At 42.8% G+C, this 23,772-nt stretch overlaps 1 protein-coding gene across 12 annotated transcripts in view; it reads left to right on the top strand.

Moving 5' to 3' along the window:
- DLG2 (discs large MAGUK scaffold protein 2) overlaps nt 1-23,772 on the top strand; it is a 1,989,136-nt gene that overhangs the window by 977,565 nt on the left and 987,799 nt on the right. For 9 of the 12 annotated variants that reach the window (XM_070425737.1, XM_070425735.1, XM_070425736.1 and 6 more), the window contains one exon: nt 18,011-18,172. In XM_070425737.1, the coding sequence (XP_070281838.1) occupies nt 18,011-18,172 (162 nt within the window). The remainder of the gene's footprint in view (nt 1-18,010; nt 18,173-23,772) is intronic. The other 3 variants (XM_070425744.1, XM_070425746.1, XM_070425749.1) reach the window with 1 other exon arrangement.

Genomic DNA, 23,772 nt, shown 5'->3' with positions numbered 1-23,772 from the left:
GAAGATTAAGAATGTGGTAGCACAATTCTGTGACAATTTTATGGGACCACTTTCAAACATACAGTTCATTCTTGATCCAAATGACCTTATGCTGCACCCGAATTTAAACAGGTAATTAAGCACAGGAGGAGACAGGACTTTAGAGAGAGATTGGGAGTGGCACGAACACCATGCAAAGTGTCCATGTTTCATTCTGAAGCAGCAGTGAACTACTGAAGGGCTTTAAAGGGTGACATGGCCAAAGTTGTGCTTCAAGTGTTTCTGGGGGTGATTGTTGAATAATTGGTTGATGGAGAGAATGCAGATAAGGCAGCTAGTTACTAGGTTGGTATTAGTTACTTAACAAATATTTACTCAATATCCATTGAATACTTGGCACAGGTGCCACAACAATACATGAGACTTTACCCTTCCGTTCAAAGATCTTATAGTCTATGAAGGTAAACAATCAAGTAAACAGGTATAAATTATAACATAAAAGTGTTCTGTGTGTACACAGGTTGCTGTGAGTCCTGACCCCAGTGTGGGGTAGAGGCACAGACGACAGGTGATGTGGATCAGTCAAGGTGGCTCCTGGGAGGAGGTATCATCTTAGCTGAGCCCTGAAGGTCATCACCTTCAGGGAGGCAGCAAGTGCAGAGTCTCAGAGGTGATATGATGCTCTTACTCTGAATTGCAAATAATTTAGAATGGTGGAACAATAGGTTGTGGAGGACACGGGTGGGAAAAGATGGAGATGCAGGAAAGGAATGTGGTTTTGGAAAGGGAAGGAGGAGGCAAGTGCAATAATCTGGGGAAAGGAACAAGGGCCTGATGGGGCAATGGAGATAAAAAAGAAAAAGACAGAACAAGAGTCCCTTCTGCAGGAGAACCCATTTAACTGAATATAGACTCATTCACCTGACAAAGTGGACTAAATCCCCCCTACCTGCCAGAGGCCTACTGAGATGGCTATGGACTATAGCTTCACTGCCTTCATCAAAGAACTTTCATTCTAATGTAAAGTTGTTTGGCCTTGACTCTGATATTACATGTTGTATTCTGCCGGCTGAGTTAGGTTGACCCTGCTCTGGAAGTCATGAAAAGGGAAAGATGCTGAAGGATCTTCTTCATCTGTTTAGTTTTGTATTGGGGTGACCAGGTAAATGGCAATGTCATTAACTAGGTTATCTCTCTGCTCTCTCTCTCAATTGTATTCTGTGGCCCAGCAAGGAAAAAGGGAAGCTTGCAGAACTCAGACATTTAAACTAAAGGATCAAAGTATCTACCATCCACACAAGAAATACCTGAGTCAGAGGATAGGTGTTGGGGTCCAACCCCAATGGGTCCAGGGATCCCCAAAGGTATGGACGGAGTCGGCGAAGAATGAATGACATGGAAACTGGTTTCAGTTCATCAGCATAGCGAGGTTCTCCCTCCAGGATCTCCAGCGAAGTTCTGGTTAGGAACTCCAACCAAGTTCTGGTCAGGATCTCCAACCAAGTTCTGGTGCCATGTTCTCTCACTAGGTTCTCCAGCCAGGTTCTCCAGGTTCTCCAGCCAGGTTCAGTCACCGGGTTCTTTAGCCAGGTTCTATCCAGGTTCTTTTGCCATGTTCTGTCTAGGTTCTCCAGTGAAGTTCTGTAGCCAGGTTCTGTCCAGGATCTTTTGCCATGTTCTCTGGCTAGGTTCTGGTTAGGATCTGATGAGGATCTGATGATTATTGTCTTGTTATATCCGTATTTATACCAGCCGATTTTAATCCTGTCAATTTCTATTACAAAGGTTAGGGCATTTCTTATCTCCATTCCAGGGAGTAAAGATTATGTAGCTTAACTACCCGCCTGGCACTTAATTAAGGGGTTGTATCCCCTTCCTAACCTCAGGGAAAGATCCCCACCTGGGGAAACAACCTTTCTCGGAGCGGTGACCTTGGTTAAAACACATGGCGCTTAAAGGGAGCAAACATATTAAGAACAGTATGCTATATATGCCAGGTCCATTGAAACATATGCTGTGCAGATGTTTCTTTCCTGCAGCGACTGTGTCAAGCAGGGAGGATGGACCGGCTTCAGGCAGATAGGAAATGCACAATGCCTTGGAGGCAGTAAATGCTGGAGAAAATGTGGGGATTGTGAGGACAATGAGGCATGAATTAGCTTCTCATTAATTTTGTGAGCAACGTACTTAATCTCTCGCTGCCTCTAATTTCTCACCTGTACAATGAGGGGGAAATAGTAACTAGTTTATAATTTTGTTGTAGGGGTTAAATAAATTGGTAGTTGTAAAGCATCAACACACATGCATTCCATATCAGAGGCACTCATCTGAAAGGTGGCACCAGGACAAGAAAATGAGAAAACTTTCTAGGCTTTCTTGACTTGTGGCATAGGTCCTAAGGATGTAATAAGCACAAAATAGCACTCTATAATTGGGCTCTTAATTGCATATTCAGATACCTAGATTAAGTCTAATAAGCCTTTCCAAATGAACTACATCTTATTTGCGGATTAAACCACCTAAACCAAACATGGATTATGAAGCAGCTTTATTTGAGGAAATATTAATATTATAATCCTTTTTGATTGAAGCCCACTGTTGATGAGGCCAGAGTCAAGTCCTCACCTTGTGTCCTGGTCCTTCACCTATTCCATGTTCCAATGTCACTGAAGTCAGCTCACACTGAGGGGGCTCTGGACAAGGCAGCTGGAGACATACAGCTAGATGTTTCAAGCCTATTGGGATCACCACAAGAGACAATTGAGAGTGGTTGCCCAGTGGACCACCTGGCATCTTCCCATGAGAGGACAGCTGTTCATGCCTGCTGCTGGATATGTAGAGAAAAAAGAGAATCTGGGCAAATATTTATTTTACCTTATGCAACTAGCATTCAAGCTCTAAGAGGTAATACATTTTCACCTTTTTCTAAAATACTGCACTTCTAGTACTGAAAACTTAGTTATTAGTACATAACGTGCTGGATAAATATTTTGTTGAATGAAAAGATGATGATGCTCATGTTAAGAAGGGATTTTGTACTCTATATGTCAGAGCAAGCACATGCCAACAGGCTGCCCATGGAAAAGTAGGAACAGGCACACAAACAGCCAGAAAGACTTCAGGAGATGTTCTAGGTTCAGGTCAAATGTAGATGGAAGGACTGGGCAGGTGCCAATCCACAGCAGGTTCTAAGGTCCAGAAGCCCAGTGGTGGGATATTCAGCCCCTGTGTCTGAGACTGTCCTCTCTCTGCCTGCTGGACAGACATGATAATCATAGGCAGATGAGTCCAGCGGCCTTGAATCAGATGGGAGCATTGGGTAAAGATGATAAGACAGCCTCACATACAGAAAAGAAACTGGATCTCTGAGCAGTGGAGGCAGTTCAGTCTGTCTCCTTCAGGGTGTTTACACTGATCTATCATGATGCTATGATGCCTGTGGTAGTGTGGGTGGAGGAAACCAGGTCCTATAATAGAGGTAAGGTTGAGCTGAGTATGTGCGTGTGTGTGTGTGTGTGTGTGTGTGTGTGCACATGTATGTGTTGACCCTCTGATAATACTTGGAAAGATGAGTATATGACACTGGCAGAAATAGGAAGAGGCTTAGATTTCCTAAGTATCAAGCAGGATTCAGGCCCTATGCCAAGACATTTATACATGTTATCTCATCAATTTCCCATAGAAACACTCTTCTATGGATTAATAGCCCCATTTTACAAATGAGGAATCAGAGTTTCTGAGAGCTTCCATATTTACCTGAAGTCACGTCGTTCATTAGTGGCAGGAACAGAATTGAAACTCAGGAAACTGAGGTGCAGGGTATTTGCATCACATGATGAAGCATTCAGCTGAAATACACATTTCATCTGTCCTGGGCACCGGGCACTTGGAGCACAACACGATTCTAGCCTTCAGCAGTGAAGAGCTCTCACCCACAGAAGCTACAGCAGGTGGATTGAGTCAGGCAGTGTACAAGATCTTACTGCCCCCACTTGAATCCAGCACAGCTATCCCTGGAGAATTACTCAGACAGTATTTGAAATTGTCTTTTAATGGAGAAACTAACCGTCAAGTCTGTTCCCAGATCATTGCTTTGATTTCTTGATAACAAAGCAATTGACTTCAAGTTCTCTTCCTCCACAGTAAATGTCTTCCCAGCTCTCCCCACTCCTTCCTTTGACTGGACATCACCCTTGCACCCTTAAGCCAGCTCTCCAAGTTAACTAAACTTGTATAAACCTTTTCCATGGCTGGAGAATTTCCTCTTGCCACATAGCTTACAGCCCACTGGGCCTTCTCCTTTACACCAAAACAAATATGTGATCATGTCTTGCATCGTCTATTGTGTTAATTTTTATTCTCCAAGTAACACATGTAGCTCAAACAATCTGTATATATAAAGAGCCAGGGTCCGCAATGTCCAAAATGACTGAAGGAACAACTGAACACCAGGCTGCGCTTGCAGAAGGCTCGGGTGGACGGGGAATGGTGACAGGCTGAACTGCTGACCTCTTGGAGAGAGAGAGAGAGAGAGGCGGGGCTGATCAGCGGCCCCAAGCTTCTGGCAAGGCCCAGAGAGAGAAGCAGGATCTGATCTGCAGTCTCTGTGGCAGCTGCTGATCAGCCCTTGCCTCTCTCTCTCTATGCAAGTGTCAAAGGCTCCGCCTCCTAGGCAGCCATTGGCTCCATGCAGTTCACCCAGATTTGGTTCTGATTGGTCAGTTTCTATGCCAGTCAGTGTCTCTGGGCCTACTCTCAGCCTGATCAGAGAGGCAGGGCTGATCAGCAGGCACCAAGGCTGCTGGTGAGACCTGGAGCGAGAGAGAGGCACGGTTGCTGGCGAGGCCCAGAGAGAGAAGCAGGGTCTGATCTGCAGCCTCTGGTTTAGGGATCGGGCCTAAACTGGCAGTCAGACATCCCCAAGGGGTCCCCAATTGGAGAGGGTGCAGGCTTGGCTGAGGAAACACCCCCATGCCCTGTGCATAAATTTTGTGCACCAGGCCACTAGAGAAGTTAATAATCACCCAGAGACAAGCAGTGTCAGCATAGTGTGTATTCTCCCAAACATCTCCCCTGCTTACATATAATTCAGTATATTTTATTGTGGTTATCAAGCTTGGTACTCTTGTCTGTGTGTCTGGGGTTTAGAGTCTCAGGTCACATTGCTTGGAATGGTCCCACTTATGTGCTGTGTTTCCTTAGTTGCTCTAACTCAGTTCTGGTAGAGTAGGGGACAGGGGGGTACTCACTCAATTCTTTCTTAAATATCACAATTTTTCGTCCTCTCAACTTCTTGCTCCAGAAAACCACTAGCCAACACTCCTTTTAACATTCTTCACACCAAAAACCTGAATGACTTATTTTATTACTGTACTACACAATGAACCAGTTACTCATTTTATTGTTAACAATATTAGAGGGTGCTGCTCAGTAACCAGATCTCCTATAGGATCCAGATGGGTTTCTTGAGTACATGCTGCTTCTGGGATGTGCTAGATGGTGGAGTATACAGGAGTCCAAGAAACTTATATCTCCACCAACGGTAGTTCAGCTCAGAAACATTTATTGTGCACCTAATTCTACAGGATCCCAGGCAGAATGTTTGCTGCTGGTGATACAGTAATGAATCAAGAAGTCTTTATGTTCCCATGAGAAAAGCAGATACATACATGCTTTTAAAAAAGGGAGGAATTCTCAGGGCATCAGTCATGTGGGCATAGAAAAAGAACACTTAGCCAAACCTGGCTGGGCAGAAAAAGCATCTGGGAAGAAATCATACAGGAGTTAAGCTTTAAGGGGTATGGCAACTGCCAGGTGAATGGGAGTTAGAGGGGTTATTAGAGGTAAGAAGACATCAAGAACAAAGGGTAGGAGGGAATGTGTCTTTCTTTTTCAATATTGTATCCCTAGCACTTATAATGGCAGGCACAGAGTAGGTGGCTTAACAAATTTATATATATATATATTTTAAAAAATATATATTTTTATTGATTTTTTACAGAGAGGAAGGAAGAGAGATAGAGAGTTAGAAACTTCGATGAGAGAGAAACATCGATCAGCTGCCTCCTGCACATCTCCCACCGGGGATGTGCCTGCAACCCAGGCACATGCCCTTGACCGGAATCGAACCTTGGACCTTTCAGTCCACAGGCCGAAGCTCAATCCACTGAGCCAAACCGGTTTCGGCTATATATATTTGTTGTTTTGCTACAGTGTTTATTAACTATAGTCACCATGCTGTCCATTATATTCCTGTTACTTATTTTATAACTGGAATAAATTCTTGTTAAGTGCAAGAATTGGGAGGAGTCCAGTAGCTGGAGTGGTCAGGGCTCCAGTAGCTGAGTCCAGTAGCTGAGTGGAGAGAGTTTGAGAGAACCAGAAGGTTTTCAAGCACTGAGGATAGCATAATGAATCAAGAAGAGTGCTTTGTGGGATCAGGAAAACTGTGAGTTTGAAGCACAGTGTTAGGGGGTAATGGAAAAGTTGTAATTGTATGTTTTGAAGAGGTTGAAAGCAACATTTTTTAAAAAATGAGGCTCCAGTTTCCCCCTTTAATTAGTTTTGAAAAAATATCTCCAGTCTTTTATAATCAAGTAAAAAAATCCAATGTTGCAATAAGATCATCATAGCTGATATTAAGTGACCACTCTTCTAAGTCCTTCCATGTATTATCTCATTTGAGAGTTTCAGAAAGGAGATTCTTAACATTGGTCAACAGCTACCGTGTGTCAGGAATACAGTCTCATTCAATGTTCATACTTCTGTGAGGTAGATTCTGCAATCACCCATTTATAGCTTCAGGCAACTGAAGCTCAGAGATGCCCAGCAACTTGACAGATGTTTCTCAAGTTGCATTAGCAAGTGGCATTAGCAAGATTTGAGCCCATGCTTCTAATGCCAGGCTTCACACACACTTCACTACACTGGGCTGCCTCTTGGAGTCAGCTGGCTAGGGTGGTTTGAAAGGCAGCTTTGCCCTTTATTTAACATTTTGGATACTCTCCCACCCTCTGTTTTTTTTTTTTCTTTTTCATTTGCAAATCAGAATAACAATACTGTCTTCCTCCAATTCTTGAATTACTTGAGACAATGCTTCTGAAAGTGTGTTGTACATGGTAATTAGCACCCTGAATGTGTGACATCTTATACAAAGTCATTTAACAATTCCACATGCATGATTTTCCTAGATCATAGGTCTGTGCTCCCATTCAGACTCGCTCAGAGAACGTAAGGGCTGTCTAATCAGACAATTACCAATCCGGTGTGACCCTGGCCTCCCCGGGGTCTTGGACATAGCTCAGAGTTGCAGGAGAGAAAGCACTTCATCCCACACTCCATGTCCAGCATCTTCACATCTTCCGTTCACAGATGGAGGGCAGCACTGAGCTAGAGTAAGATCCCTCACAATCATGTAAATCACCAGTTCTTCAAAAAGGATCTTAAGATCCATTAAATATTCATGTGCGCTTCCTTCTTGGCAGCGCCTCCTTTGTAGGTAATTGCAGAGGGTTTAAAATATCTGACGTTGCTTGGAAGCACACAGAGCTCTGTCAGCTGCGAGCAGGCAGCTGATTTGTAATTTAATTAACATCCTGGCTTGTCCTGTCTTCGTGGCAGAAAGCAGGAAAGCATTTCCTCCCCTTTGTGAGTTTTGTTTGAAAAAATCCAAATGGAACACCTGGCAGAGCTTTTCATCTCTCACATCGCTCCTGTGACTTACATCCTGCGCCAATAGCCAAAAGAATTACTTTAAAAGAAATTTCTTTTTCTAGTATCCTTTGGGCCAGCGGTAGTGCTGATGGTGGGTCTTTTTCGGAAGGGTAACTTCACTTGGGGAGATCTGTGTGTCATCAGAGATCAGTGAGTTTTGACCCACTTCTATTAACTCTTTGAGTAATAAAGGGTTTTAAGGAGAGATGTGGCTACAGAGGACGTTCTTTATTCAGCGAACACTGATGGAGAACCTGCAATGTTGCAGGCACGAGAGGGCAGCAGTGAGCCACGCAGGCAGGCTGCCTGACCCCTTCGAGGATTCAGTCCTATATGGGAGGCAAACATCAAGCGAGTGGTCACAGAAATAAAGGCAAAATTAAACTGTGATGAGTTTTATGAAAAAATAAGTATAGGGTAGCCTAAATCCTGTGAGGCAGGGAGTGGTGTGGTGGGAGGAGGAGAACCAGGAAGTCTCCTTGAGGAAGCAGGTAGAAAATAATGTGTGGTCTGTCTTGTCCTTCATCCTCATGTCCCTCCTATCTCCTCCTCCCCCAGATTTGCAACATACTTGTGACTATTCTAGAAGACGGGATTGGGATGAAAGGTGAAAGAGAACCCCGCACCAACCAAAATATCGTTCAGAGAATGTATTTCAACTCAAAGAAATGAATATACATACTGGTTCGATCACTCTTTACCTTCTCTTTTCTCTCTCTTTAACCCACATGTTCCTTCCTGGAAGGGAGCAGTGAGTGGCAGGAGGCAGCAGTAGGCGTGGGGACTAGAAGGGGTCACAGGTCACAGTTAGGCTCCATGTCCTGGGAAGAGGAGGGATCTGGAAAGGAAAGTGGCTGGCTGCATACTGCACACACCTCCAGTGAACAAAATCCCTACAAAGAAATATCAACGTGTTTAATATTTCCTTCAAAATGAGAGGGTGGCTGGCAGAGCCTGGATGAGATCACCCGATTGTGGATTTAGCTTATAGTCTTGAGAGGAAGGTTAAAACCCTTCCTTTTCAAGTACTTCATTTTTTGAGACTGCTTTCTTCACTCTTTCGCTGTTCTCTGTTTTCTGAGCTGCAGCCACTTCTTCCTTAGGGACTATTCCTCTTTGCAAGTCTATTATTTATTTAATTTTCTCCCTGACACCATGCTGCTCCTAAAATATGTCCTTCTTTTATGCCAACATACATTTACTAGTAGATCTAAGGACCTTCCTTCCAGCAGCAGCAATCGGTCAGCTGGGTCTGGTGGCCACACACTATTTGGCGGGTGCTCTGCCCTGACCCCTGGGGGTGTGGGGTGTGGGGTGGGCTGACAAAGATAGATGGCAGGGTTCCTGCCCTCAAAGAATTTAGATTGCAGATAAGACTCAACACAGAGAGGACTTTGTGTCAACATAGTTAACAGAAGCCTTGGGGTTTTGATCATTTCCAAAATGCCTGGCTTGATGTAGGAAGCTAATCACTCCTTAACTTTGTACCTGCTTCATAATGTTGTCGGAAGTCTTAAATGGAGTCCTTTCCATAACACTCTTAGAAAAGCCTTCGTGAGAGACACACATCCCTAGAATGTCATCATAGGGTCCTGATTCCATGTCTCCCAAGCAACACAAACAAGACCCTGTTTTCAACTTTTTCTTCTTTTTTTTCTTTCAAATTTTGATCTTTCTGAGGAGATTATTATATATGACATACCTATAGCTATGTGTATGGCCATGGATGTATTTCTGTGTGTACATGTATATAGTCATGTATTCTTACATCTGTACACACAAATATAGAGATATCTAAAGTACATAAAATGTCCTTAACTGTAAATAGCCAAAAGGTACTGACATGAATGATGAATTTTTCACATTTAAACAGTCATCAATCAATGTGAAGCCATGTTTAATGCTTGTATAATGTGGTGCAATAAAATTTAAAATAAATTTTTTTAAAAATATATTTTATTGATTTTTTACAGAGAGGAAGGGAGAAGGAGAGGGAGAGTTAGAAACATCGATGAGAAAGAAACATCGATTCAGCTGCTTCCTGCACACTCCCTACTGGGGATGTGCCCGCAACCAAGGTACATGCCCTTAACAGGAATCGAACCTGGGACCCTTCAGTCCACAGGCCGATGCTCTATCCACTGAGCCAAACCGGTCAGGGCTTAAAATAAATTTTTTTTTTTTGTATTTTTTTTAATTAAATCTTTATTGTTCTGATTACATTTGTTCCTCTTTTTTTCCCATAACTCCCCTTCTCCCAGTTCCCGCCCCACCCTCCGCCGTCACTCCCCACCCACTGTCCTCATCCATAGGTGCACGATTTTTGTCCATTCTCTTCCCGCATCTCCCATTCCCCCCCCCACCCCAAGAATGGTCAGTCCATTCCCCTTCTATGTCCCTGATTCATTGTAATCACCAGTTCATTCTGTACATCAGATTATTTATTCACTTGATTCTTAGATTCACTTGTTGATAGATGCATGTTTGTTGTTCACAATTTGTATCTTTACCTTTTTCTTCTTCCTCTTCTTAAAGGAAACCTTTCAGCATTTCGTATAATACTGGTTTAGTGGTGATGAACTCCTTTAGCTTTTCCTTATCTGTGAAGCTCTTTATCTGACCTTCAATTCTGAATGATAGCTTTGCTGGATAAAGTAATCTTGGTTGTAGGTTCTTGGTATTCAGCACTTTGAATATTTCTTGCCATTCCCTTCTGGCCTGCAAAGTTTCTGTTGAGAAATCAGCTGACAGTCGTATGGGTATTCCCTTGTAGGTAATTGAGTCTCTTTCTCTTGCTGCTTTTAAGATTCTCTCTTTGTCTTTTGCTCTTGGCATTTTAATGATGATGTGTCTTGGTGTGGTCCTCTTTGGATTCCTTTTGTTTGGGGTTCTCTTCGCTTCTTGGACCTGTAAGTCCATTTCTTTCACCAGGTGGGGGAAGTTTTCTGCCATTATTTCTTCAAATAGGTTTTCAATATCTTGCTGTCTCTCATCTTCTGCACCCCTATTATTCTGATATTAGTGTGCTTGAAGCTGTCCCAGAGGCTCCTTACACTATCTTCACACTTTCGGATTCTTTTTTCATTTTGCTTTTCCAGTTGGGTGTTTTTTGTCAAATCTTTGGTTTGATTCTTGTGCTCCTCTGGTCTGCTATTTGGTATAATATTCTTTATTTCAGTCCGTGTATGCTTACTTTCTAATTTCTTTATCGTAGCATCGAGGGTCTCATTAGTTTTCGTGAGGCTCTGCTCAAGTTTATAGCAAGCCCTCAAAATTGCAATTCTTAGCTCCATATCCTCCATTTCTGTCATGTTTTTTTGTCTCCGCATCTTTTATGCTTTCTTGGTGCACCCCCTTGTGGTCTTTGTGCGCAGTCTTGTTCTAGCCAAGCCTTAATTGTTGTAGTTAACACTAGAGGGATTTGACCACCAGGCCGACTGGCTGTAGGAATCAGCTGTGTGGAAAACGTCTGTCTTCTGGGGAGGCGCTAATCCAGCCTTTGCCTGAGGCGATCGGCAAATGGCTGTGCGCAGGGTTTGGGCGGGGCGGGCTCAACAGGGCGGGTGGAGGGAGCAGCTATGGCCGCTCTCAGTCCCGTTCCCAGAGGCTCTGCTTCTCAGAACCCCGGCAGCCGCTGCAAACCTCAGAGAGAAAGCTGCCCTCAGGTTCCAACTGATGCCGGATAATCCCGCTTCTCCCGTTTGAGTCTGGGTCCCTAGAGACTCGCCCTGATCTGGAGCCCAGAGTCTGAGACTCACTCCAGACCGAAAACGACAACGGCGCCCTCAGCCACCAGCCCGCTTTCGCGCACACCTCGGTACCTTTGTATTTTCCACATTGCGCCTCCTCTGAGCCTCAGTTTGCTGTTCTCTTTCCTTCTAGTTGTAGAGTCTCTCTTCAGCCAGCCTTCCTGTGGTTCTGGGTGGTGTCCGTTCTGTCTTTTAGTTGTATTTTTGAAATGGTTGTTTGCGGCAGCAGTCTCCGGTGTTTACCTACGCCGCCATCTTCGATGCTTCCTAAAATAAATTTTTTAAGAAGCCTTCATGAGAGTGCTCACTGACAGGTATTCCAATGCTACTTGCCTCTCAAGAGCATGCAGACAGGCACTGGCTCTCCCTGAGTTTGGTTTATTTCTCTTTAGAACAATGCCAACTCCTGCTGCAAGGGGGAAGCAGAGCTCTTTTATGCAGAAACAGAGACCCCGGTTTTTCTTTATGAGGCCTTGACAGATTTGTGACTTGTCCCTCAGTTACCATACGCCATGCCAGTGGTGCCTGTGCAGCGCCTTCTTCCACACTGTGCAGACCCCCCAGGGACGGAGCAGATGCGTGGAGGCTCCTGTGTTTGAGTTCTGGGTAACTCGGGATGTTTCTGACTCACACAGGCATTGGCAGAATGTGGTGAGCAGAATTAGTCAGACTTCCTAGGCTTTGCCCACCACCCAGGGGCCCTGTGGTGGAAGAGGGGTGTGAGAATGATTGCATACAGGTTCAGCCGGGAGGCTTTTTGATCGGGTAGGTCTTGTGATTGCTCAGATTCTTTAAGTTTAGTTCAGTTAAAGACACATGCATCGGTCTTTCACTATGTGTTATCAATGGGGCGCTGAAGAGTCAGAGGTGAACAGTACTTCATTTATGCTCATGAGGCACTCATGGTCTCCTAGGAGAGATAGGTCATTGCAGTTTAGACTTGTTATTCAAGGACAGAAATCAGTGCAAAACACTACGGGTGCATAAAGGATGGACATCCCTTCAACCTTAGCAGTCAGAGCATTTCTGAAAGAGATGACACCTGACCTGATTCTCAAGGACCTACAAAAGTTTCCCTGAGGAAAGAGTTGGGGAGTGGGTGGTTAAGCTTCAGAAGGGGGAAGGGAATAAGATTCCAGAAGTCAGGGATGCGATCAGTTAAGACAGTGGGACAAGAAGAGTGTGTTGGTAGTCCCTGTCTTGAGCATTTCTTCCGCCTCACTCCCATTGAGCCGAGAGAGGAAATATAATCTGTTCACAAAAGTTCTTTTGCACTGGATTCCCCCCCCCCCCAATGGACCAAGCTGAGGAGAGGAAGAGGAAGGTACAGATTTCAAAAGAGAGGTCTTCCTCAAAGGGCACTGCTCACCCTGAAAGGTGCCCAGAATAACATCAGGACGTAACAGACAAGCCCTGGAAGGAGAGATGACTCAGAATTGCCCAGAACATTAGAGCCAATTCTTAAATCAGGGTGTGACCTCTGCAGAAGTGTTTCATCTTCCTTGTTAGACGACTCTTCAAGATTTCCTAAGAATTATATTTCCCGAGGACAAAGTTGGTCTATCAAGATCTTTGATTGCCAGTTTAGAAGAATCTTAAAGTGTTCTAGCCCTAGAGTCAGACTAACATGTGTTTGAATCCCAGTTTGCCACTCACCAGGTATGTAATCTTGGGCGGGGGGTGTGTGGGGGGGAATGCTCAACTATCCAAGCTTCAGATGAGAAGACTCCTAACACCAATCTGTTAGGTGTGATGACACATATAAAGCATTTAGCACAGTTCCTGACACAGTGGTATAACTGCTATTTTTATTGGTTGATATTGGCATTAGTGTTAGGATTAGTGTTTCTTTTAATGTCACATTAGTGTTAATATTAATATTAGTCTTAGCATTACAAGTGAAAAAATCATTTTTTGTTTAGCCAAAGTTAACCCTAGCAGAGATTCTACTATGTGATACCTGGGTTATTTCTTTGGAAACTTCCATGTGTTATATATGGCACTTCTCACCAGTTCTTGTCTTCTCTTACTTAGTCATCACTCACAGAAAATGGGGAACAAGGGAGGGAATACAGATTGGCACTAGGGAGAGTCTGTTTAGGTCTCCTGGATAGTTCCCTGCTGTCTACAATACCCTGTCTTTCAGGCTTGTCTACTGCCACACTCTACTCACGTCTCACATCCCAGGCTGCATCCAGATCTCTAGCAGACTCACCCAAAGCAGACCTAGCATGGGGATTAGTGTGAGCATGATTTATGCAGGGCAGTTCCCAGGAGAAATGCTTATAGGAGTGAGGAAAGCAACCAGGAGTTCTCCAAGAATGTAGGTTCAGGTGCTGTCTAGCTTCATGGTGATCCTGTCAGGTGCTTGGGAGTGGAATTAAAAGCCCAATGGTTTGTTTCACTTTGAGGTTTGGGAGTTGCGAGTTCCAGTTTAACTCCCAGTCCTCCTAAATGAGGAGGCTTCAATCCCAAGGGCAAGCTTCCTGAGAAGTGTGAAGTATATAGATGTGGGCCTTGAATGTGTGAAAGGGATTTCCAAGGATTTAGGTGGTGGCGGTGGGGGGAGGGGGAACAATAGCATCTGCTACAATCCATTTCATGATCTCACTCTTCCTTTAGAACAGGGGTAGGGAACCTTTTCTCTGCCAAGGCCATTTGGATCTGTACAAAATTATCAACTTAACAATTAGCCTGCTATATTTGGTCAGACATCTAATTACTTGACAGGGGCCAAACCAAATGATTTCATGGGCCTTATATGGCCCTCAGGCTAGATATTCTCCACCCATGCTTTAAAACATCATCCCCTCTTAACACTTATCTCCTCTGCACTTGTTGCCTTTGTTTAGAGCAGTGGTTCTCAACTTTGGCTGCAAACTAGAATCACCTGGGAATCTTTTTAAAATCCTGACTTCTGGGCCTCATCCTCTGGAAATTCTGTTTCTTTGTTACTAATGTTGTGGCCCCGCCCCATAACAAAGAAACAGAATTTCCAGAGGATGAGGCCCAGAAATCAGGATTTTAAAAAGATTCCCAGGTGATTCTAATGTGCAGCCAAGGTGGAGAACCACTGGCTTAGAGTATCCCTTACCTCTTTTTATTACCATTCTAGATCCTGTTTCAAATGGTAAACCATTTCTACTGCCACAGACTCAGTTTGTATTTATAGTCATTACCAGTCAGTGAGATGTATACTTTTATGGATAATACCTTTCTCTAAATCATCTGAATCCTACTACAGGAATCCTGGAGGAGCCACAGTAATCATTTGAACTTTGCAAAATTTTACTTATGGTACCCTTGGATCTTTATGTTTCAGATTTTTATGCGTGACATAAATATGTCTTTACATATGTTAACTCTTAAAAAGCTTAAAAAGTTCTGCAAGAAACAAAAAATTGAATTACCATATGACCCAACAATTTCACTTCTGGGTATCTATCCAAAAGACTTGAAAGCAGAGTTCTGAAGATATATTTGTATACCCAGGCAAATAGCAGCATTATTCGCATAACCAAGTGGTAGAATCAACCAAACTGCCCATCTACAGATGGATGAGTAGACAAAATGTGGTATGTGCATACAATGGAATATTACTTAGCCTTTGAAAAGAAGGAAATTCTAACACACGCTACAACATGGATAAAGCACAAGGATATTATACTAAGTGAAATAAGCCAGCAATAAAAAGACAAATACTGTATGATGCCACTGATACAAGGTGCCTAGAGTAGTCATATTCATAGAAATAGTAAGTAGAATGGTGGTGGTTACCAAGGGCTGGGGGAGGAGAAAATGAGGAGTTTTGTTTTATGGGGAGAGAGTTTCAGTTTTGCAAGGTGAAAAAGTTTTGGAGATTGTTTATATACCAGTGTGGATATACTTACTGTCACTAAACTGTACACTTAAAAATGGTTAAGCTGGTAAATTTTATGATATGTGTATATTCCCACAATTTTTTAAAAAGCTTTTAAAAATGAAAGTAATGATTTCTAATATTTACTCCATTATCCTGAGTTGGGTTGGTGAAATAAGAGTTCAAAAGTAATGAGGCTCAGCTCATGTAGTGGTGTTGGGGTTTGGCTTGTGACAGGGTCAGGAAGCTTAAGCTCTGCCCTGTGAGTGGTGGGAGCCACTCAAGGGTTGTAAAGAGAAGGACTTTGTCAGTTTGTGACTCAGAAAGGCCCCTGGTGCAGGGCAGAGGATAGATGGGCAAGGGGCAACCTCAGTGGCAGCCTAGCCAGCCCAGAGGCTGTTGGTGGCCAGCTTAGAACTGATGAGAATCTGAATGTGGGCAGATCAGTGGGTAGGTTAGTGGTGGTGGGGGATGAGGATGGAGTAGATTCAAGATAATAAATTAGACAGACTCAGTGATTTATTAAATTGGCAGATGGTGGGGGGTGAAAGAGAGGATGGAGTCAGAATGACTCCTACTTTCCTGGCTTGGATAACTGAATAGGTGGCAAAGCCTCCCTGAGAGAGAACTGAAGAGGGGGAGGAGGTGTGGGGGGTAGATGGGCTGAAGGCCCAGACACTGTATACCGGGCGTATGCACGACACTCTCCCACTCCCAATGAACACATAACTGATCAAGAATGAATGTTAAACTAGATCCATGTTTCTGAGGCAGATTACCTTTCCAAATTATTCGTAGGGCCAAGAAAACAGACGGATGGCATTGTGCAGTTCACAGAAATGCTCTAACCCAGCCGTGGGCAAACTACGGCCCGTGGGCCGGATCTGGCCTGTTTGAAATGAATAAAACTAAAAAAAAAAAAAAAGACCGTACCCTTTTATGTAATAACGTTTACTTTGAATTTATATTAGTTCACACAAACATTCCATCCATGCTTTTGTTCCGGCCCTCCGGTCCAGTTTAAGAACCCATTGTGGCCCTCGAGTCAAAAGGTTTGCCCACCCCTGCTCTAACCTCATTCTGAAGTGTGTTCTCTCTCAAAGAGGTGTTAGCTACCAAATTGTCAATTCAGTTATCAGACATGGGCTTCATCACCTCATGGGAGTGGGGAGGGTTTGATGATTGTAGAGAGAGATTTCAGATTTAAATCAACGGGACAGGGTTCCGGCTCTGATGCCCGTTACTTAGGTAACACCAGACAAGTCTCTGAATCTCTCTGAGTGTCAGTTTTATCGTAAGAAAAATGGAGCATCCAGGGTAAGAAGGATTGCAATGGAAGAAACAGATGAGAGTCCTTTGCAAGCTATAGTCAACATATTGTGTGCTGTATTTTTGTTTTGTTTTAAAATTAATATTAAGCCCTAACGGGTTTGGCTCAGTGGATAGAGCGTCAGCCTGCAGACTCAAGGGTCCCAGGTTCGATTCCGGTCAAGGGCATGTACCTTGGTTTCGGGCACATCCCCAGTAGGGAGTGTTCAGGAGGCAGCTGATCGATGTTTCTCTCTCATTCATGTTTCTAACTCTCTATCTCTCTCCCTTCCTCTCTGTAAAAAAATCAATAAAAAATATTTTTTTAAAAAAAGAAATTAATATTAAGCTTAGAACTTGTAGAAGGCCTTTTTGGGAAATACAAGTAATGATAATCAACTTCTGAGTAAAAGTGGACAACAGATTGAATTGCCAACCCTTCTTGTTACTCAGATTATGAGTCAGACTGAGAGCTGATATCCAAAAAAGTCATATTTTCACCTAAAAAATTAAAGAAATGCAGGCATGATTTTAAAAGAAAACATGTTGTTGGCAACATGACATGATAAAAATAACTGTTGGTGATAATAAAGGGGTACTGGGGTACAGTTAAGCTTGAGACAATGTTATGGCAGTATTTGGACCCCAGCCCATAATACCCCTGTATCATTCACAGAGAACAAAAGCAAAGCAAAGCAAACTAATATTTTACTAGCTGGGTTGTAAGTGGTACATAGAATTCTTAGGAGAAATGATTCCTGGTACTTAACATGACCCACACTGTTTTTATGAAACAAGCTGACCCCTATCACCTGAAAAGAATAAGTGGGCCCATTAAGTTGTTTACTGCTTTGGATTAAACCAGTGGTTCTCAACTTTGGCTGCACATTAGAATCTTTTTGAAAATCCTGATTTCTGGGCCTCATCCTCTGGAAATTCTGTTTCTTTGTTATGGGGTGGGGCCACAACATTAGTAACAAAGAAACAGAATTTTCGGAGGATAGGCCCAGAAAAAGGATTTTAAAAGGATTCCCAGGTGATTCTAATGTGCAGCCAAGGTTGAGAACCACTGGTTTAAACAGTTCTTAACAAGCACGTGCCTCTACCTACAAGCCACCTGTGTTAGCCCGTCCCCTCAGCACCCTTCTATAGCCCACAGGTAGAGATACTACGTTGTCAGGCAAAAGCAACTCATCAGTTTTGGTCGATTTTGATGGCTGTTTCGCTTTTGCTTACACTTGACCTGGTGTAGGGTGACCACCAAAAGAGTCTGCATCAACGCCCGTTTGGGGATGTCAATGACAGGTACACTGTGTCCTGCCGCTGCAGTTAGAATGTGACGTTCAGGACTGTACCCTTTGCGAACACTAATGCTGTTTTTCTTTCTTGCCTTTCCACCTAGAAGTATCGATACCAAGATGAGGACGCTCCACATGATCATTCCTTACCTCGACTGACCCACGAAGTGAGAGGCCCTGAGCTCGTGCACGTGTCAGAAAAGAACCTGTCGCAGATAGAAAATGTCCATGGCTACGTCTTGCAGTCCCATATCTCTCCTCTGAAGGTCAGTCTGGTTGTGCTGAGAGCTGGCGGCGGTGGGTCTGCCTTGCCAAGGGCGATGTTTGCGGGCCTGATAAAATGAGGCTTTTAAACAAACACGACAGTGGACGGTGGTTGCTGAGTGGTTGCTTTCTGTGGCTTGGAGGCTTTACATGGAAATCCTGACGCAGGGCGGTTCCTGCGATTGTGGGAAGGTCTGGAAAATCTGTTTAGGTGCTGAGAATGGGCTAGGGACAGCCCCGGGTGAATAATTGAAAAGAAAATGAAGGGAACCTCAGGTTTAAAAAGCTCAGGACTACATCAAGGTTTTGTTCAAATGGTTTTTTCCCATCTCTCTTCCTGGTCTCAGACAAAATGATGGGAATAGGTATAACATGAAAACACCTTAGTGTCATATTTTTCCACCTTTTTATTTAATTTTAAGCAATTTCTTGATAAACAGTATTTTGACAAGGAGAGAAAATGAAATGAGAATAAGGATTTTCTGTGCTCTTCGGTTGCAAATTACTCTGTCTTCGCGGATGCAATGGGATTTTGTGCTTTGAGTAAAAGCTTATGTGTTGATTAAAGTTAAAGAAAAATTGAATAGCGTCAATGATGTAATAGAAGAGAACTGAAATGAAAAACAAAACCACAACAAAACTACCTGGTAACCTAGGTTATCGGTAAAGAAAGTTTTATTTCGTTAGCCAGAACATTCACTTTAGCAGTGCTTCTCTTTGGTTGTTTTGCAATAAAAAAATATAGCCATAAAGTGGCCTTGATGCTTTCTGGAATCTTATACTTTCTGAAATATCAAAGAAAGGATAAATTATGTTTAATATAGCTCCAAAATTTGGTACATTTTAAGTAACCTAGAATCCTAAAAATGTACTATCAAATAAACTAGCTCTAGTTACCATCAATTAATTAAAATAGGTTAATTCTAAACTTTCAGTAAATATAATATGTAAAAATAAGTAAATGTTATGCCCCTGGAAATCCTTGTTCAGTTCTTCCCCGAGTTTCTTTGGAAAGCATTGAATGGCTAGTGGGAGTGAGTATGTTTAACCTGGAGAAGAAAAAGTTAAGGGGATTTACCTTTTAGACCTCAAGGGCTGTCAGAAGGAAAATACAGCATTGGTGTCACCCAGAGGGTAGAGGCTGAACCACTGGGCATAAGTAACAGAAATGTTCATTTGTGATCAGCATAAGACCACAAGTCCTGACAGTGAGAGCTACGCCCCCAAAGTGCTGGCCTTCCCTGTCCCTGACATCGTTCAGGCCTGGATGATGACCAGACAATGGTGGTGAGGAGCGGACTCCTTCTTCAGCAGGAGGATGTTTAAAACTGTCCCTAAGGTTCAGCCTGATTCTAGGAATCAGTGATTCTCTTCTGTGGTCAAATACCCTTCTTCTTTAAGGACTCTTCCATTTTTTTTTATAAACGAATTCTGATCCTTATTCTGTGTACTGACCAGTATAAATTGAGAAGTGGCAGAGCTGGGAGATGGACAGCAATGAGAGTACTACAATTTCAGTTCACTTTTTTTTTTTTCTGACTTGTTGAAAGAATCCCTGTAAGGACTTCCATGGAGCTTCCCTTGTTATTTTCCTCCCAACATGAACTTTTCTCCCCTTCTTTGCACTTCCTTTTTAATCAGCTCTATAGCATGTCTCCTAAAGGATGCAAGCAGAGTGGGATAATCAAGGCTGGTCTAAAGCTAGTCTGGTTACAGTAAAAAGAAAAAAAAAAAGAAGAAGAAGAAGAAGAAAGAAAAGAAAGAACCAAAAAACATGATAGGATCTTCATTTTGTATATTCTGTCTTCAGCATATATATGATACTATAATTATCTTACTATCTACAGTTTGGATTATTGCACAGTGTGTTATGCTACTTAATGCCTCGTTTGGAAAATGCATATTAGAGCTGAAGGCAAAGGTTGCTTTTTCTGAAGGTTAGATCAGATCTCAGATACAAAAGGAGATTTCCTATTTTACCTTTATCCCTTGCCTTCCAGGGATCTGAGTTGTGGCTTCAACTTCAGTGGCTTCTCTTAGCTTAGGTTTTCAATTTCTTCCTTCTATCTTATTCCTTATTCTGTTTTTGAAAAAAATATTGGTTTCTATGGTTTTCATGGTGGTGTTTTTATTGAATGGACCTCACCTATAAATAATAAACCTCTGCTATGAAGCATTAAGGTTAGAATAGGTTTTTCCCTCCTCTTGGGAACCACCAGCTCAGTGGTGTGAGCTCCAAGGTATTGTGAAGAGGATGGGAAGGTGAGTTCACCCAGGACTTCTGCACCCAGGCTGTGAGGTAGCTATTAGGAGGCCAGGACTGGCTAGAGGTGTTGTTTATGCTGAACAAGATATACTTTTAGATTGCCTTAATGAAGAGTCTGTGCACCTTTGTTCTATTAGCAGTAATGTGAGGGATAAAAACACAACACTCAGATGTGTAGAGCTGGCCAATTTCCTGGTGTAAGTACCCTCATCGTGACTGATTTTAGGCTACCGACCTGAAGCCCCTGGATGTATTTAGGAAGAGGGACACACGAGGCTCTCACCAGCCTGCAGGAGCACAGTACCGCACACCAGGCTCAAGCGCAGGTATTTTTATAGCAACAGGACCCATTACCTAATCAAATTGCTAAGGGGCTATGATATTATCCCAGTTTCAGTGCTTGGAAAACCTGCCATGATTGAAATCTAATGTGTTATTTTCTCATAAAGGAAGCCTATTAGAGTCGGAGGAATGCTAAGGAGGTACCGTTCTCCATTAGAGCTGGCATATCGTCAACCTCTTTGCTGCTTCCCTCTGTCTGGTGCTCTTGGGTCAAGTACTAAAAGGGGGGAAGAGTGAGGAGGCAAAACACACTGTCGGGAACTGCCCCTGAATCCTCATTAGCAGACACTGTGGCTCTCTAGTCTAAATCAGGAATTGGCGCGTGGCGCACCTAAACAAGAGAGTGAGATGACTGGCTAACAGTTTAAATGTCCTAGTGAGCAGCCTCCGGGTCATTAGCTGAGGAATCCCACTGCCGCAGGTTGCACAACTGTTTCTTCCATCCTGTGCATCCCTTGAAGCCTGGGTTCTAAGATTCATGTGCGTCTGGCCTGCGCCCACTGCCTGGCTGATGGATGGGCTCGCCTAGCTTGTTTTCCTTCGAGTGGCTCCGCCAGTGTGAAGTATGGGGTTGGAAAGAGAAATGCAATTTAGCGGTCAATTCGAGGGAATTTGTTTTCCTTGCCTCCAGATGGGAATGCTTTCTCTTCAGATGTTATCTAGACTCTTCCACAAGAGAAATTGGCCTATACTAGTATATGAAGCAGGAGAATTTTTCTTTTTCGGTTTAGGTCAATTCAATTAATATTAATTGAGTGCCTCCTATGTGCATCATAATAAGTGATGGGGAAACAAAGGGCAGTAAAACATGATTTTAAATATATATATATAAATGAAATTTATGCACTGGTAGGGTCCCTAGCAGCTGCCAGTTGCCAACTTCCTTCCTTCCCCCGGCCAGCCCTGCCCCCTGGTGGAACTCCCAGAGGAGCTCCTGGTCAAAGGGACAATTTGCATAGTATGCTTTTATTGTATAGGATATATCACTCTTCTAGGGGACCCGAGTTCTAATTATTCATTACTTACTCTTACTCTACAACAGGAATTCAAATTCCTGAAGCTTAGATACAATGAGACCCCAAGCATCCGAGAGTACTCTCTAAAAGGGAGGGGAGAAGGAGGAGAGGGAGAGGGAAAAGAAGAGGGAGAGGGAGAGAGAGGAAGAGAGAGAGGGAGAAGGACAGACTGACTTATTTTTAAGAATCTGGACATTAGAATACCTGGGTTTTCATCCTAGTCCTTTCATTTAGTAGCTGTATGACCTTGATCAAATTAGTCCCTCTGCCTCAGGTTCTGCATCCATAAAATAGAGGTAATAATAATTTATCTCATAGGGTTTCTGTGCAAATTAAATGCTGTAATACATGTACACTACTTAGGAACTGCCTGGCACATAGTAAGCACTCACCGATGTTGTTGATTTTTATCTTATTATCATCAGACAGCTACCATGACAAATACCTTAAAATCACTTATTTACCTCATTTTATCACTAAAATATATTACACCTGGTTTTAAAATTAAATAGTTCCCACTTGGCTGGTGTGGCTCAGTGGTTGAGTGTTGACCTTTGAACCAGAGGTCATGTTTTGATTCCTGATTCCCAGTCAGGTCACACGCCTGGGTTGTGGGCTCGATCCCCAGCGTGGGTCATGCAGGAGGCAGCCGATCAATGATTCTCATAATTGATGTTTCTAGCTCTCTCTCCCTCTCCCTTATTCTCTAAAGTCAATAAAAATATATTTAAAAATTAAATAAATTAAATAGTTCCCTTCAACCACATAAATAGTAAATAGGATTCCAATATTTTTAACTAAGGCCTCTCTGAATCCAAAGCCTGTATCCCTTATCACTCCTGTGCTGTATCACTTTTCTAAATTGGTCTGCTATTTTTAAAGAGATCTAAAATTTAAATTTTTATTCATTGTTTCCATGTGTGTGAAAGTCGAAGCTTCTTTTCTCCTCGGAACCTTATTCTGTAAAATTAAACAGATATAAAATACAAGGGGATGGCTAAGAAATTTAGTTTTCTAAATGAGAACCATGATAAGCGGTGATAGATGGAAATGAAATATGTACTATGAGAAAATAGAAGGAAAACAGGTTCTATCTTTAAAATCTTTTAATCCACCCAGTAGAAAACTCCACTTGGACTATGTTCCACTCCCATGACAAAAACTAGTATTTTGGGACTAGTTTCCTTTAAAAAAAAAATCCTTTGAGAATATAAGAATTTGTTCCTGAGCAAGAGAGACACACTTTGTTTTGGGCAATGAAGGATTTTTCACATTAAGATACACTCCTCACTCTAGGTGCCTGTGTCATTAAAAAACCCAGCTGAGCCAGGCTGGCATGGCTCAGTGGCTGAGTGTCAACACGTTGTGGTTTGGTTCCCGGTCAGGGCACATGCCTGGGTTGCAGGATTGATCTCCAGTGTGGGGCATGCAGGAGGCAGCTGATCAATGATTCTTTCTCATCATTGATGTTTCTCTCTCTCTCTCTTTCTTCCTTCCTTGCTGAAAAAAACAAAAACAAAAGCAACAAAGAAACACAGCTGAGTCCAGTGCACCACACCCTCACGTTTCTCCTTCCAAGGACCTAACAAGATCTAGTTCTGTAATTTCTACTTGGTTGTTTATCCTTTTAAAGTGTTTGTTCTGCCCTAGCTGGTTTGGCTCAGTGGATAGAGCGTCAGCCTGCGGACTGAAGGGTCCTGGGTTCAATTCCAGTCAAGGGCACATGCCCAGGCTGTGGGCTTGATCCCCATTAGGGGGCGTGCAGGAGGCAGCCAATCAATGATTCTCTCTCATCATTGATGTTTCTCTCTCTCTCTCCCTTTACCTTCTTCTCTGAAATCAATAAAAAAAATATATATATATATATATATATATATATATATATATATATTTAAAAAAGTGTTTGTTCCAGATTGCTTAATGTCGTATCTTTTCATTTTCAGAAATAATGTAAAAATTACTCATTGAACCATCAATC

Source organism: Myotis yumanensis, unplaced genomic scaffold (genome assembly GCF_028538775.1).
Source record: "Myotis yumanensis isolate MYYU_CA2020_CCGP unplaced genomic scaffold, mMyoYum1.0.hap1 SCAF_10, whole genome shotgun sequence".
Taxonomy (NCBI): domain Eukaryota; kingdom Metazoa; phylum Chordata; class Mammalia; order Chiroptera; family Vespertilionidae; genus Myotis; species Myotis yumanensis.
Note: the sequence above shows the minus strand (reverse complement) of the source record. Positions and strands in the feature narration are given on the sequence as shown.